The 15,886-nt window shown below is 45.9% G+C and overlaps 1 protein-coding gene across 1 annotated transcript; it reads right to left on the bottom strand.

The window, feature by feature from the left end:
* Window positions 1–846: 846 nt before the first annotated feature.
* Window positions 847–2,811, bottom strand: LOC130488771 (zinc finger protein 665-like). Its single transcript, XM_056862453.1, has 2 exons — window positions 2,158–2,811; window positions 847–1,485 (listed from the first exon to the last, which is right to left on the bottom strand). Exons 1-2 carry the CDS (start codon window positions 2,809–2,811, stop codon window positions 847–849), a joined length of 1,293 nt encoding a protein of 430 aa, XP_056718431.1.
* Between the last annotated feature and the right edge of the window lie 13,075 nt (window positions 2,812–15,886).

The raw sequence follows: 15,886 nt of genomic DNA, 5'->3' as shown, positions 1-15,886 counted from the left end.
ACTGGATTGAGAAATTGTGGTAAATGCGACTTACCTGGATTTCAGTAATGTTCTAACAGACTAACTGGTAAACTAGAGGACTGTGGGCTTGACTCTAGGATAGTGAGGGAGTTGGGAATGTTTAGTCTGGAGAAGAGGAGGTTGAGGGGAAACATAATTGCTCTCTTTAAATATTTGAAAGGCTGCCACTTAAGAGGAGGACAAGTAGCTGTTCCTGTTGGCAGCAGAAGATAGAATTATGCGTTTAAATTGAGAGTGGAAAGGTACCAGCTGGATATTAGGGGAAAATTGTTTAAATCAGCTACCTAGGAAGGTGGTGAGCTCCCCATCACTGGCAGTCTTTAAGCAGAGGCTGGACAAGCACGTCACGGATGCTCTAGACCAGGGATGGAGAACGTCAGGCCGGCGAGGACATTTCCGTGGCCCCTGGGAGCTCCAGGGCCCTGCCAATGAAACGCAGCCCAGCACAGCCCTCCCCGAAACTGTTCCAGAAGCCACAGCGTGCAGGAACGCTGAGGCGCCCTTTAAACCTCCACTCACCTGTCAGCTGTCGGGCGGCAGGAGGGAGGGAAAGAGGAAGCCATCCGCGTGCATGCGGTTGGGCGAGGCAGGAAGCCTTCAGCCCTGCTGGGCTGCGTGCGCATGTGGGGGAAGGAGGCGGTGTGCTGGTGCTCTTTCCTGCCACCCCCCTCGAAGGCCAGCCGCAGCAGCACCAAGCCCAGCCAGGGAGACAACGGCGGCAGCAGCCTGGAGCTGGACTTTTGGGAGCCGGCTGAGGGGGACAAGGAGGAGGCAGGCGGCAAGGAGGAGCTGCTGCTGCTGGAGCCTGGAGGAGGAGGCCTGGCCTCATCGCTGCTGGCCTCCCCGTCGCCGCTGCCGCCCCCCGGGCTGGGCTCGATGCTGCTGGTGGAGGCCTTCGAGGGGGGCGGCAGGGAAGACCGTGAACACACCGCCCTTAGATGGCTTCTCCCCTGTATGAATCTTTCGATGTACAGTAAGGAGGCTATTGTGAGAGAAGTACTTTCCACATTCTAAGCATTTATATGGCTTCTCCCCTGTGTGAATCATTTGATGTTGAGTAAGGTGGCTTTTCCTATAGAAGCACTTTCCACACTCCAAGCATTTATACGGCTTCTCTCCTGTGTGAATCTTTTGATGTCTAGTTAGGCTGCCATTATCAGAGAAGCACTTTCCACACTCCAAACATTTATATGGCTTCTTCCCTGTGTGAATCTTTTGATGTCTAGTTAGGTTGCTATTCTGAGAGTAGCCCTTTCCACACTCCAAGCATTTATACGGCTTCTCTCCTGTATGAATCTTTTGATGTCTGGTTAGGGTGCCATTGTTAGAGAAGCACTTTCCACACTCCAAGCATTTATATGGCTTCTTCCCTGTGTGAATATTTTGATGTTTGGTTAGGGTGGCATTCACAGAGAAGCACTTTCCACACTCCAAGCATTTATATGGCTTCTCCCCAGTGTGAGTCTTTTGATGAGTAGTTAGATTGATATTCTGAGAGAAGCACTTTCCACACTCCAAGCAATTATATGGCTTCTTCCCTGTGTGAATATTTTGATGTTTGGTTAGGGTGCTATTCAGAGAGAAGCATTTTCCACACTCCAAGCATTTATACAGCTTCTCTCCTGTATGAATCTTTTGATGTCTGGTTAGGGTGCAACTGTGAGAGAAGCACTTTCCACACTCCAAACATTTATATGGCTTCTCCCCTGTGTGAATCTTTCGATGTTCAGTAAGGTGGCTACTGTAAGAGAAGCACTTTCCACACTCCAAGCATTTATATGGCTTCGCCCCTGTATGAACCCTTTTATGTAAAGTTAGGTTGCTATTATGAGAGAAGCACTTTCCACACTCCCAGCATTTATATGGCTTCTGCCCTGTATGAACCCTTTCATGTGCAGTTAGACTACCATTATGAGAGAAGCACTTTCCACACTTCAAGCATTTATATGGCTTCTGCCCTGTATGAATCCTTTCATGTGCAGTTAGACTACCATTCTGAGAGAAGCACTTTCCACACACCAAGCATTTATATGGCTTCTCCCCTGCGTGAGTCTTTTGATGTGCAGTAAGGTTGCCATTCAGAGAGAAGCATTTTCCACACTCCAAGCATTTATATGGCTTCTGCCCTGTGTGAACCCTCTGATGTGTAGTCAGGCTGCTATTATGAGAGAAGCACTTTCCACACTCCCAGCATCTATATGGCTTCTCCCTTGTATGAATCCTTTCATGTGTAATTAGGCTCTGAGTATGAGAGAAGCACTTTCCACACGCCAAGCATTTATATGGCTTCTCCCCAGTGTGAGTCTTTTTATGAGTAGTTAGATAGCCATTCCGAGAGAAGCATTTTCCACACTCCAAGCATTTATACGGCTTCTCTCCTGTGTGAATCTTTTTATGTTTAGTTAGGACGCCATTATCAGAGAAGCACTTTCCACACTCCAAGCATTTATATGGCTTCTCCCCTGTATGAATCTTTCGATGTACAGTAAGGTGGCTATTGTGAGAGAAGCACTTCCCACATTCTAAGCATTTATATGGCTTCTCCCCTGTGTGAGTCTTCTGATGAGTAATTAGATTGCTATTCTGAGCGAAGCATTTTCCACACTCCATGCATTTATATGGCTTCTCCCCTGTGTGAGTCTTCTGATGAGTAATTAGATTGCTATTCTGAGCGAAGCATTTTCCACACTCCACGCATTTATATGGCTTCTCCCCTGAGTGTATCCTTTCATGTATTTTTAGTGCACTACTGCAGCTGAAGCTCCTTCCACATTCCAAACATTTATACATTTTCCAGTATGTTGTAATGGGAAGACATGTTTTAACACCGAAATTGCAGCTCAACCCATTCTTCTCCATCGAACCCTTATGCCTTCTCTTTCTTTTCTGTGTTTCATTTTGGGCAGAGACCTCTGGCTTATTTGTGCTCTGACAGCCAACCAATTCCTTCCTCTTCTTCTCTTTTACTTTCCATTTCCTTCTGCAGTCCTTCTTTGGTACTGTTTGATCCCCAGATTTCACTTCCACCTGCTGATTTTTATCTTTTTCCAAAACTCTCCTTCCTAATTCCTTTTCACTCAGCATCTCCCTCACATCTGCAACTGCATAAGAGAGATAGAAATGAAGTAAGAATGAACCCACCCCAAATACCAGTTATCAGGTAAAGTCAGTAGTGAATGGCATTTCCTATAATGAAAGCCACAGTCCTGGACAATCGTCAGCAAAATTTATCCACCACACCACGATGACTTGGGAAAAGATCACAAAAGGAAGGGGTAGAGACCACATTAAGGTTAGTATTTTTTCTGGTGCTTATTCAGGAAACATACAGAAAGAGAATAAGGAAAGATTTTTTTTTAAATCATGACAAAGGAATGAAAGATGGAAAGATGGCCTGAGAATTGTCCGGCTGTCCTCGGCCAGGGCTTTCTCCGCCTTGGCCCAGGACTGATGGGACTCCCTCTCAGAGGAGGGGGTTCCCAACGGGACCTGTCGCAGTTCTGCAGGGCCTGTAAAACTGAGATGCTCTGCCAGGCCTATGTTTGAGGGCTGAAATAGTTTACACGAAGCTGGCCTCCCACCTCCCCCTACGTTCTTCCTACCATCTAAGTGGGAGAGCCTGACCGCCTTTTCAGTTTGGCCAAAGTCCTGTTATTGAAACAGAGCACCACTGATGTTATATTTCAATCTGGAACTATTGTTTTTAAATTAATTATGTATTGAATTTATTCTTTTATTATGTTTTAATGATATCATTGATGTTAGTCGCCCTGAGCCTCGCTTTGGCCAGGATAGAGGGCAAGATACAAATCTAAATCTAAATAAAATAAATAAACAAATCTAGAGATTGAAGACATGGACAGACAAGGTAGCTCTTTCTACAAACCTGGGAAATGATCTAGGCTTGCAGAAAAATCTGGCGAAAAGAAACATTGGGGCGTAGAACAGCTAAAATAATAGAAGTAGTGCCTGTAACATAAGACACACATGCCTTCAGTGGCCATTGCAAGGCCATCACACAGTACTGTCAGCCTTCAAGCCTTGGTTTCTGTCCGTTCTGTCAGTTGCCCCCAGAAACTATGCCAACTATTCAAGGAACTGGACCATCCTGGACCAAGGAACCCCCTGACTCCCCCCTCCAGCCCGGTGCCATGTGCTTTTAGCATTCAAAGCTATGGTTGGTGGTGAAAAGTAAATTTATGTAAGTCTATGTGGAAATATTACAAATATATTTTATTAGAAGCGCTATACAGTTTTTAAAATTCTTTAAAAGCATTAAAATGGCACAATGGCCAAACGTAAGGTTGATATCTGTAACCACAAACCCAAATGCGTTTCAGCCTCTAGGGCCTTCATCAGTGGTTAGTTAAAACCTTTTCTAAAATCTGCACACATATATCGAAATACAGTGATGTGAACCAATACAAATATAAAATACAAACAGTTTACCGTATATACTCGCGTATAAGCCGAGTTTTTCAGCCCAAAAAAAGGGCTGAAAAAAGCCAACTTGGCTTATACGCGGGTCAATACGGTAGGCGAGGGGAGGGGAGAGGAGGGAGGAGGGATAGAGGGAGGGGGAACTTACTGCCGCTGCCGCCGCCATCCCGCACGCCTTCTCTGCGGCCTGGGAGAGGCCTGCAGGGCCTGCGTGAGTGCAGCAGGCCCCGCCGCCCCCCCCGCCCCCCGCGCCTTCTCTGCGGCCTGGGAGAGGCCTGCAGGGCCTGCCTGAGTGCAGGCAGGCCCCGCGGCCCCCCCCCCCGCGGCCCCCCCGCGCCTTCTCTGCGGCCTGGGAGAGGCCTGCAGGGCCTGCCTGAGTGCAGGCAGGCCCTCCGCCCCCCCCCCCCCGCCGCCACCCCGCACCTTCTCTGCGGCCTGGGAGAGGCCTGCCTGCGCTCAGGCAGGGCCCCGCTGCCACCTCCAGCCTGCGTGCCTTTTCTGCCGCCACCTCCAGCTGATCAGCGGGCCTCGTCCTCCCAGTGAGTAAGGGTTTCAGGGGCTCTTCACCCTCCCCCCTAGGGTGGCGCTGGGGTCAGGGTGGGTGTGGAGGGCCCGGGAGGGGGTGGCACTGGGGTCAGGGTGGGTCTGGAGGGCCCGGGAGGCCGGGCGGGAGGGCGACCTGGGGCAGGGGCATTGTGTAAGCCGACCCTCGGCTTATACACGGGTGCCTAATTTTTCCACATTTTTGGGGTAAAATTAGGCACCTCGGCTTATACGCGGGTCGGCTTATACATGAGTATATACGGTAAAACCCAACCAGGTAAGTGAATATGTTGTCTGAAAAGATAGAAGAGAAATGGGTTAGTTGCCATCTGTTTGAAAGCCCATTATATAGGTTTAGTTAAAAATGTTTTAGAAATACTTACTTATTCTCAATTATTCAAACAACTGGTATATTGGGTTTTTGTTGTACTACTGTAAAACATAATAATACAGCTGTATTATTATGTTTTACAGTACTACAACAAAATCCCAGTGGCCATTGAGCCATTTTAATGCTTCTAAAGAATTTTAAAATCTGTACAGCGCTTCTAATAAAATATATTTGTAATATTTCCACATAGACTTACATAAATTTTCCTCTCACCCAACCCCAGGTACCCAGCTTTTGTTTTCAGGTTGGGTTTTATTCTCCTCTTTTTTCTTCCACTAGTGGTGAAAAGTGCCACAGCAAAGAGAGGATGGGAAATATCTCCCCTCTACAAAACAGCTGCAAAAAAAGGCTTATGCGGTCTTATGGTCTATCCACAGAGGCACAACATGTAAATTGAAACATGTCATAGTCTTGCTATATTCAAAATAGGTCAGGCTGCACCCAGACAGTTCTGTGTGCAGTTCTGGAGGCCTCACTGCAAAAGGGATGTGGACAGAATGGAGCGGGTGAAGAGCAGAGCAACAAGGAGGATCAGGGCCCTGGAGACCAAGCCCTTCGAGGATAGGCTGAGGAACTTGGGAATGCTCAGTCAGGAAGAGACTGAGTGGGGACACAATTGCTCTCTTGATGTATTTGAAAGTCTGTCCCATACCCAATAATAGGTATCAATGAGGGACGGAAAGGCTAAATAGTAATTTTATTTTATAATAGGAGTAGTGCAGCCTTTCTCATTGGAATGGGCTGGGGGGGTGATGAGCTCCCCCTTGCTGGCAGTCTAAAAGCAACGGTCAGATGAACACTTGTCTGGGATGATCTAGATTGATCCTGCATTGAGCACACTTGGAGTAGATGGCATGTATGGCCCTTTCCAACTCTATGATTCTAAACTAACCAGATATTGTACCTCTCTCCACATCAGAGACCTCTTCATCAACACATTTCTCTTTACCACAAGGAAATAATTAATGCTTTCATTTTCAGGCATTGTAATTTCCATACCCGTGGGAGCTCCGTTATTTTGTCTGTGATGGATTGAAGTGTGCTCTGAAATTCAACAGGGAAAAGGGAAGATGCCACCCCTCCCTTCTCTTCCATGTTCATAATTAAAGGGAAAAGATCCTTACCCAAAGAGGCCATTGTCTCATAACTTTCCTTCATCACTTCCCAGTAGAGTTTCCTTTGGCCTGGATCCAGCAAAACCCATTCCTCCCCAGTGAAGAAGACTGCTACATCCTCAAAGGACACTGGGGATCTCTGAAAGAGGAAAATATGTCACTGTTGGTCATCGATTCCTGTCCTCCAGTATTCAAGAAAGAAGAAAGGATCCCATTGGACACTCAGTGTGAAGCAGGCAAGCAGTATTTTCAATATTTTTTTTACTTAAAATGATGTTTTTTATGTAACATTTGCTAATTAAAATCTAGTTTCCACACCAGTTAGTTGGAAAGTAGAAAAAACCTTTTGCGATAACGTCGTGGCCAACCGGCAGCGAAAGTTTGGGCTGAACGCCAATAACCTTCGAACAAAGTAAATAACATTGGATCCTTTTCAAGGATGCTTTTAATGACCTTAAGGTCCACTCTCTCAACGCCTCCTCTTTCTCTTCCACTTCCACAGACTTCCTCCCTCCGCCCACATTCATGCTGTTGATGAAATCCTCAACTCACCTTTCCTGCAGAGGTGTGAGAGCCAAATTCTCCCTCAGGCCGGAGGAAACGAGAAAGAAGAGAGACCCCGTGGAACTGCCCATTCCATGCACTTCCTTCTCCGCCTTCTGGAAAAACCACCCCATGGACACCTAGGAAAGGCAGGGTTGACTTCTCTGGTGCTCGCAAGGTCGTCTGGGAAATGTAGTTCCCCGCAACTAGACCCAAACAGAATACAAAACCTGAACTATTTGGGAACGTGGGAAATAAAGTTTCATTGTTTATTTGTCACTGTGTGGGGCAGCTGTTTTCTGAAACCATCTGCTTGGGTGATTTCTGTCCCCTTCAGGCTTAATACAAAACTTACCTCACAGCAGTGACTTTGGGACCCCACAGGGACGAAAGGCAATAGGACGTTTGTTATACGTTTCATTTTGCCTATCGTCTGCCTGGAAATAATGATCTCTGAGGCTGTTCCTTTGTAAAGTATTGCCGCAAACCTTTCGTCAGAAAGCAGAGATAGGACTGTAAACACCGTGCTGGAAAATTCCTGGAGATTTGGTGCAGCTTCCTACCCTCAGAACATCTTGGCACTGAAGGGAAGGCTTATACCACAAGAACAAAACTGAAAACCACACATTTTCCAGCTGATTCTCCCCAAGGGGTGGTGCCTCAGGAGGGTCGCAGACCTTTCCCAGCCTTGCAACCAAAGACCCTCCGGGTTCAACCCTTTTTCAAACGCCATGGATGGAACTCCAGACTTTCCAGATGCAGAACAGGAGCTCTGCCACTGAGGGAGGAGCCTTCCTCTGGCCTAGCCAAATCAAGAAGACCTTCTCCTTCTATCAGCCTCAGTCACTCAAACAAAGGACTGTGGAATAGCCACTCTGCATCAAAATGGAAAGGACAGAGAAGAAAATAGGAGCTGCAGGGATTTGTTGTTAGCTGCAATGTTACTGGAGATTGTCCGTCTCTCCCAATCAGAGCCCTCTTGATCAACAGATTGCTCTTTACAGCATGAAATGTTGAATGCTCTCTTTTTCAGATGCTGTAAGATTCCAGTTGTGGGACCTCCACCCTTTCCTCTGTGGCAAATACAACTATGTCCAGAAATTCAAGAGGGCCAACGGAAGCTGTCTCGGGTCATGCTGTTAAAGTAACTAGGCTCTTAGAAAGGACCACTTCCTGAGAACTGATATATTATTCAGCCAGTTACCCAATAAGCAGGACTGAAAGATTCCTACCAAAGTAGGCTTTCTACTGAAATGTGACAGTAAATTTATAAACAGTGGTTTTCATTTTACCATTTATTTCACATAAAATGTATGCATGTGAATATTTACACACTCTCAAAACATGTCATAAAGTACAAACATTATGATTCTTTTACATGTCATATATGCAAGCAATCATAAACAACCTTAAGCAGTTTCTATGTTTCTTTATATTTCTCCATATAAGGGTTCAAACCTTAAACCTGTAATGTACTCTCATTCAGGAATATAACAGTTACAAAAATCCTGTAAAATATGATTAGTACCAAGGGGAAAAAGACCTGTGATAGTTAAAAGCATCTTAATTCAGAGTACCTGAAATGTAAGACATAAATTGTAGTAATCCAAGTATAATCTCATATTATTTCTAAATCTCACCAGCTCATATGCTTAGTTTAGGGAGCTTTGTAAAGGCTTAAACATAAATTAGGACCTTTATTAATTTTCAGGATATGCAAACCTTTTTCTGTAAGGACATTGTATTATTCCAATATTTCCATGTTCTTACAATACATCTTTGGGACATGCAAAGGTCAGAGAATCTCTGGTTCCTAGTTTATATGAGAGCTGTAGTCAAAAAGCTCTTTAAGTAGTCCATGTCAGTTTTAGGAAACCATGGAGAATTCTTACATTATTCTCAGCCTATGTAAAGGCCTCTGATCCATGTTAGGAACAGGTTTATGTGTATGCAAAGCTGAAATCAGTCAGTGCTTTGTAGCTATGTGTAGCTTTATTATTCAAGAGTTGTTCTTAAACCTCTGAAGTCTCTCTATATGCCAATTGTAGAGAGATCGGTATGTGAACCTACAGTTCTGTGAAAGAGTTTCTGTGTATGCACTATCATGTCACTGAGTGCAGAAGCTTCCCCTGTGTTGTTGGGAAAACGTCTGGCTCTTGCCCTGAGAGATAACTCTGGTTGGTTAGAGGAATCTCTAAGAGTATCTCCATGAATTATATTCTTAGTCTCTTCAGCTCTGTGAAGGACCTGTATTAACGAAGCTCTGGGTTTCACAACTTCCATGTTTTGCAAGGAAAGCCAAGCTAGACCATTTAGATCTTTTAGTGAGAACCCATCAATCCTTGCTAGAATTAATGAGATGTCAGTGTTTCCAAATATGGAATGATCCAATACTCTTAGATCCACATTAAGGTTAGTGGGAATTGTAAGAGCCTCCATCTTATGGAATAGTCTGCAAGCATTCATTTCTGTCATCTTGAAATGAGTCTCCTTCAAGAGGAGTCTTTCCCATTCTCACAGTGAAGCTTGTGAAATGTTAGAGTTCCATCTCACGCAAGAAATGGAATGATGGAATGAGCCATGGCCAGACAGACATGCTGCCCTCCGATAACTCAGTTCTTACGTCTCATGCAAGAGAGGGAGAAAGCAAATGGACAGACAACCATTGTTGTTCTCCACTCACACTTCTGCCTTCTGCGTGTTTGGCTCTCCCTTATATCCTCTCCAGATCAATGGTTATCTAAGGGAAGATGTTCCTGCAGTATGTGGCAGGGCTTCCACACCCCTGGTTATGGTGCTCTTGCACCTGGGAATCCTTGGAATGCTTGTCTCCTGCACCTGTCGAATACAGGGTTGTGGTGCTTCTGTACCTGTAGAATGGGAGGTTTGTCCTTGACAATGCGTTAGAACTGCATCTTTGGCAAGGATACAATAAGGAGAATAGTCTATTTCTCTAGGTTAGCAGCTGCGAGAAAGGCTAACCTACCACACCATTACATCATACAGTTCACAGTCAGCAGTTTCACAGGATATTTAAACATCTCCTCACTTCTTATCTGACCTTGAGAGGAGCTCTCACTCCTAGAGGAGCAAGACCCTTTAGTTCATGACATTGCTCCAAGACAGCACTATCAGCTCAACTCATAAAACAAAGTGAATCCCTTTGCCTCTGATAAGTAGTGCTGGTGTCTCACACATCCACATGGCAGGCGACTATACCCAGCTCATGACCTTGTAACAGAGAGCTGCAAACCATGCCCTCCTCAGAGAAGTACTGAGAACAAGCACTGAATAATCATTACAATAATATATCACAGCATTATTCTGCTTCATTTTATACATCTAAGAGTTTGATATGGGATTCTATGAGCATATTATTCTTCATGTTGATCCTAGCCCATGACAAAGCTGCCACCCCCACCCTTCTCTTCTGCATTCACAATAAAAAGGAAAAAATACTTACCTAGAGAGGCCACATTCTCAGAATTTTCCTCCATAACTTCCCAGAAGAGTTTTCTTTGGCCTGGATCCAGCAGAGCCCATTCCTCCTCCGTGAAGAACACGGCTACCTCCTCAAAAGACAGCAGGGATCTCTGAAAGAGGAAAAGATGGCCCATTTGATCATCTATTCCTGTCCCCAAGCATTCAAGAAACAAAGAAGAATCCCATTGACCAGTCAACTGACTAAATGAATTATGTACATCAAACCAACAGCAATGACAATTGTATACATTGTTTTTTCCCAACCTCTGACAAGTAGAATATACTGAAAGTTTCCAAGAAATACAAATTCAGAAAAATGCACAGCAGTGGGCTTCTTTTGGCCAAGTCCAATTAAATGGGGGGGGGGGGAGGAATGACCAATTTGACTGTATACCAGTCAAATTCAACAACAGAACGACCTTTCACGTGTAACTGCAAACATACACAGAAATCGTAATTTCGTAGGTTTCTGCTTTAAACATCTTTTTCTGCAGAAGCTTTCTGTGCTACTCTTAAGTTTGCATCCATCTTAGCAAATGTTAATTGGCCTAATTTAGGGCATCCTGTCTTTGGTTCTCTTCCCCCCCCCCCCCAACAAACCCAGGCCCTGTGATTCTCAGGGCTTGGTGGGTGAGAGATGCAGGGTAAAGAACACTCAGCACTCTGCTGCCGAAGAGGAGGCTGAAGTTGGTTCCTTATTCCTTTTTTTTTTTTATAATAATTTTATTGGTTTTTATAATACAAATTTCCCATGATAGTAAATAACAATAAAAGCAATATGAAATTCAAAATTCTAACTCTATGTTGTTATAATTTCTTGAATTCATAACAAAAAAAAAACAAATTAGAGGAAAATTTATGGCTTCCCCATCACCTCTCTCCGCCTCTTAATAAAATATTCATCCCATCGTAATTGGTCTGATCTTAACTATCATAAATTCATTTAACTTTCATAAAACATCTTCTATTAATATAAATGATTATAACTCTTAATATTAATTGTGTCTTCTAGATCAGATTAATAAGTATTCTTCCATTTTTCCCAGTTTTAATTCATATTCACAATATTTCATCCAATCCTCCCATTCCCCTAAAAATCGAACATTGTCTTTTTCATTTAAAATGGCTGTAAGTTTTGCCATTTCCACCAATTCCAACATTTTCCCAATCCAGTCTTTTTTCTCGGGAATTTCTGCCCCCTTCCATTTTGCTGCATAAAGCAGTCTCGCAGCTGTTGTAGCATAGATCAAAAAAGTTCTTTGTATTAGCAAGTCGTCAGGTATAAGTTGGTTCCTTATTCCCAGTTCATTCCCTATTCCCAGTTCCTTATTCACATTTCTAGTTGCTGAATGATTTTGATGACAATTCACAAGCTCTGCACCCCAAAATATGGATTGGATCACCAAATATTATACACCCCCACATTCAGGGGACTGTGCTCTTCGAGATGGCGCATGCTGGGTCCTGGTCTAAAGTCTGGTTCTTGTGCCAGCGGCTCCCAAGTGGGGTGACCCAGGACAGATGCACATACAGACACTGCACCCCAAAATAACCTCTGGACCACCCCAAATGACACATCCCCACACTCCAGAGACTGTACCCTCCAAGAAGACATACAGCGGTGCCTGGTGCAAACACTGGTTCTGGAACCACTGCCTTCTTTTTGGGTCGTTCCCCCCCCAGAAACCTATATTGCAAAGAAGTTTTGAATAGGGAACTACTGTCCCCTGCAAGAGGACATGCAGTGGTGCTCGGTCCACACACTGGTTCTGGTATCACCTGTTTCTATTTGTGGTGGCCCCTGAAAATCCTGTATTGTGAAGAAATGTTTGGGACATTTGTGAGCCTTCTGCACCCTAAAATTAAGTTTTGAGCACCACATCTCATACACCACATATCATACATTCAGGGTACTATGGAGGGCAGGTTTTGCAATTTAAATTGGGTTGCAAACGAAATGGAAAAAATGGATTTTCTAGATGTTGGTATGTAACCAGGCCAATTATTTCATTTGTCTATGTAATGTTTTTTCTTGAGAGGGGGGGAGGGGGGGCTATGTGACAAGGCCAAGTAAACCCCATTTCCCAAACTTGAAATTAGGGTGTGTGTGTGGAGTAGTAAGTCTGTTTAAGAGTTAAAATGTAGAAAGTGACTTTAAAAACGAAGGATGTATTCTTTCAACTTAATGTTATGAAACTGTGATAAGGACATTATCTGATGACTCAAATCATTCTGATATCCTCAAAGCACCCTTTCAATGTCCATTTCAGAATCACTATAAAAAGCTGTGGAGGCACATGCCAATTGGGTTCTCGTTTATTTGCCAATGGACCACCATGGATGCTGCTTATTACTCTTGCAGTCAAAACTCCATACAGAAATACAGACCAATTTGACCCACGGAACTTCCCAGCTGAGATCTCAGTGCTTAGCATTACGTATGTCGCGAGCTCAATTTTCAACTTTAAACACATTATTATGCTTTATTGTAATTGAATATCTATGAAGTAAAAATCCTGATGTCTTCTTTAAATTGTAAGGAAGTCCCCTGTGCAAGCACCGGGTCATTACTAACCCATGGGGTGATGTCACATCCCAACATTTACTAGGCAGACTTTGTATATGGGATGGTATGCCATAGCCTTCACCAGTCATGTACACTTTACCACCAGCAAACTGGGTACTCATTTTACCCACCTCAGAGGGGTGCATGGCTGAGTCAACCTTGAGTCGGCTACCTGGACCCGACTTCTGTCAGGATCAAAGTCAGGTAATGAGCAGAGCTAGGACTGCAGTACTGCAGCTTAACCCTCTGCGCCACGGGGCTCCTAATGTGCTTTCTACTTGCTCATAAAGTCAACAGGAAAAAAAATAAGAATAAGAATGCATTCCTCCCTTCTCCCCACCCCAACAGTGCAACACATGAACAACTACATATAATAAACAATTACTGTATTTTCTGGCGTATAAGACTACTTTTTAACCCAGGAAAATCTTCTCAAAAGTCGGGTGTCGTCTTATACGCCGGGTGTCGTCTTATACGCCGGATGCTGAATTCCGAGCCGGACTGGAGAATCTGCCTGGGGAGCCGCCTCCGCTCCGTCCATGTCTGGCAGAGGAGGGAGGGGAGGCGAGCCCGGCGAGGGTGCTCACTGCCCAGCTCGGAGTCGGAGCCAGGTGTGCCGGGGTGTACGGAGGGAAGTGCTCGGCTGTGCTCCAGCGGCAGCGCAAGGCAGGTATGTGGCTGGCTGGCCGGCTGGGGCGGCCACTCTCTTCTCCCGGCACAGGGTGTTTGGGCTGCCGCCTAGCACACCCAACATGCCCCCTTTCCTCCCCGGCCTCCGCTTCAGCTTCTGTCTTTATGGGCTTCCCTCCCCTCCAAACCCTCCTTTAGCCCCGCCCTCCATGGGCCGTCAGCTCAGTCCTCCCCTCGCCTTTAGCCTCGCCCTTCTCGAGGGCCCTTACTCTTGCCCCCGTCCCCCTCTTCTTCCCCGCTCCCTTCTCCCCTCGCCGACTCCCCCTGAGAGCCACGTCCCGCCGCTCCGGGTCGGCACATACTCTTCCATGCCGGGAGGTTGGCCCCTGGCTTCCTCCTGTTCCTCCCGCCAGCCCCGCCTCCTGGCGCGCTGCCAGCTCGTCCAGCCGCCCCGCCCCCTCTTTCTCCCGCCCCGGTAAGTGGTGTTGTTTCCCCGGGGGTTGAGCCGCCCCAGGAGGACCGGGGGTGGCCGCGGGGTTGGGGCGCAGTCCCGAGGGCCGGCCCAGGCCGCAGACTCGGGACAATCCCAAACTCTATATTTTTACTGTAAAAATGGGGGGTCATCTTATACGCCCAGTCGTCTTGTACACCGGAAAATACGGTATGTCTTCTCCTCTCCAGATACAAAGTTGTTGGCATAACTTATAACACAGGACAACATTTTGTTTGCGTCCATAAATTTGGCATGAAGGGCCGCTGGCATCTATATGATAGACTGCAGGAACTACAGAGCTCAGGACATGGCAACATAGAGGCTACAGAAGCTGGCTTCAGCAGTATTCTCAAACGACATCCATTTCCCAACCACATTGTTGCTGTATGTCAGTCATGCACCTAATGTTCCTTGCCTCACCTGGAGAATAGACTCCCATTTCCAGGGACAGTCAATAAAAAGTATCTGAAATAAGTATGCAGTTCCAATTTTGTATGATTTATTATTTTATGGTCCATATACACTAGGCTCACCGTGAATTGTATTGTCAGCTTCCTGGGCATATCTAGAATAACAAGATAAAAACTGGAAGCCTCAAAATTGGCACCAGCATCAGAATAACTGCAGGAGCTGCAATTCCAAAAATGCAGGGTATGAATGGAAACATTCTGGTCCAGATTCATTGTCCTATGTATAATATTTTTAAATAATTAAAAATGTTTTAATTATGTACCTAATACGCTTGTATTATTATTTCATGTTACTTTCCCATTTTATTAGATTCCCCCTGTTGATGCTGCACACAAAATGCATTGGGGTTGCAAGAATGACGACAGGATTTGTTTCCCTTTGCGCCATTTGTTTCACTGCCTTCGTTTTGCCTGGCTGCAGCCCCCTTCTTTTCTTCCCAGATTAACAACATAAAAATCCCTCTAATGTTTTGCTCGGAAAAATCGAGGGCAGCAGGAAAAGAGGCAGACCCAACAAGAGATGGATGGACTCAACAAAGGAAGCCACAGCCCTCCGTTCGCAAGACCTGAGCAAGGCTGTTAAAGATAGGATGTTTTGGAGGGCATTATGCATAGGGTCGCCATGAGTCGGAAGCGACTTAACACACACACACAATATTTGGCAATGGAAGTGCCGGTTCTCTGCAGACGAGCCCAAAAGGAAGAGGCAGGACAGGCGGGGGGTGAATTAGGTCCCCTCCTTTGCAAACCTGCAGACCAGCGGCCAGTTCAGAGCCCTTCTGAGGCTCCTGGGGATCCTACAGCAGAGGAAGCAACAGCAGGCACTGCAAATACAACTAGCCAACTGTGGCCAAACGAGCCACGGGGGGGGGGGGCAGAAACTGGCCCCGAGCCCCGCTGGGTCAGATCAAAAGGGTCCGTCAAGAGCAAGACGAGCTCAGGCTGGTTGCAGGGAACAAAGACCCAAAGGGGGTGGGAACACCAACCCCAGACCTGCTGCAGGAGACCCTCCACGGACTCACCTCCCCTGCAGACGTGCAGAAGCCCGGTTCTCCCTCCACCCGGGTCGGGGGGCCAGACAGGGGAGAGGCCCCGAGGGACTCCATGTGGGCCAGGTTTCCTTCTGCCGCTCTGGGAAAAGCCTGGCGGAGGCAGAGGGGGCCTCGATGGTGCTCGCAGCGCCTTCTGGGA

Source organism: Euleptes europaea, chromosome 1 (assembly GCF_029931775.1).
Source record: "Euleptes europaea isolate rEulEur1 chromosome 1, rEulEur1.hap1, whole genome shotgun sequence".
Classification (NCBI taxonomy): Eukaryota; Metazoa; Chordata; class Lepidosauria; order Squamata; family Sphaerodactylidae; genus Euleptes; species Euleptes europaea.
The sequence above is the reverse complement of the archived record's forward strand: the minus strand, read 5'-3'. Positions and strand labels throughout refer to the sequence as shown.

Excerpts from the sequence above, each read along its gene's own strand:
- LOC130488771 (XM_056862453.1), bottom strand. The coding sequence starts at position 2,811 with ATGTATAAATGTTTGGAATGTGGAAGGAGCTTCAGCTGCAGTAGTGCA. Across the intron at positions 1,486-2,157 it reads GCCTGACTACACATCAGAGG|ACTCACACTGGGGAGAAGCC; the intron begins GTTCACACAGGG and ends ACTCATCAAAAG.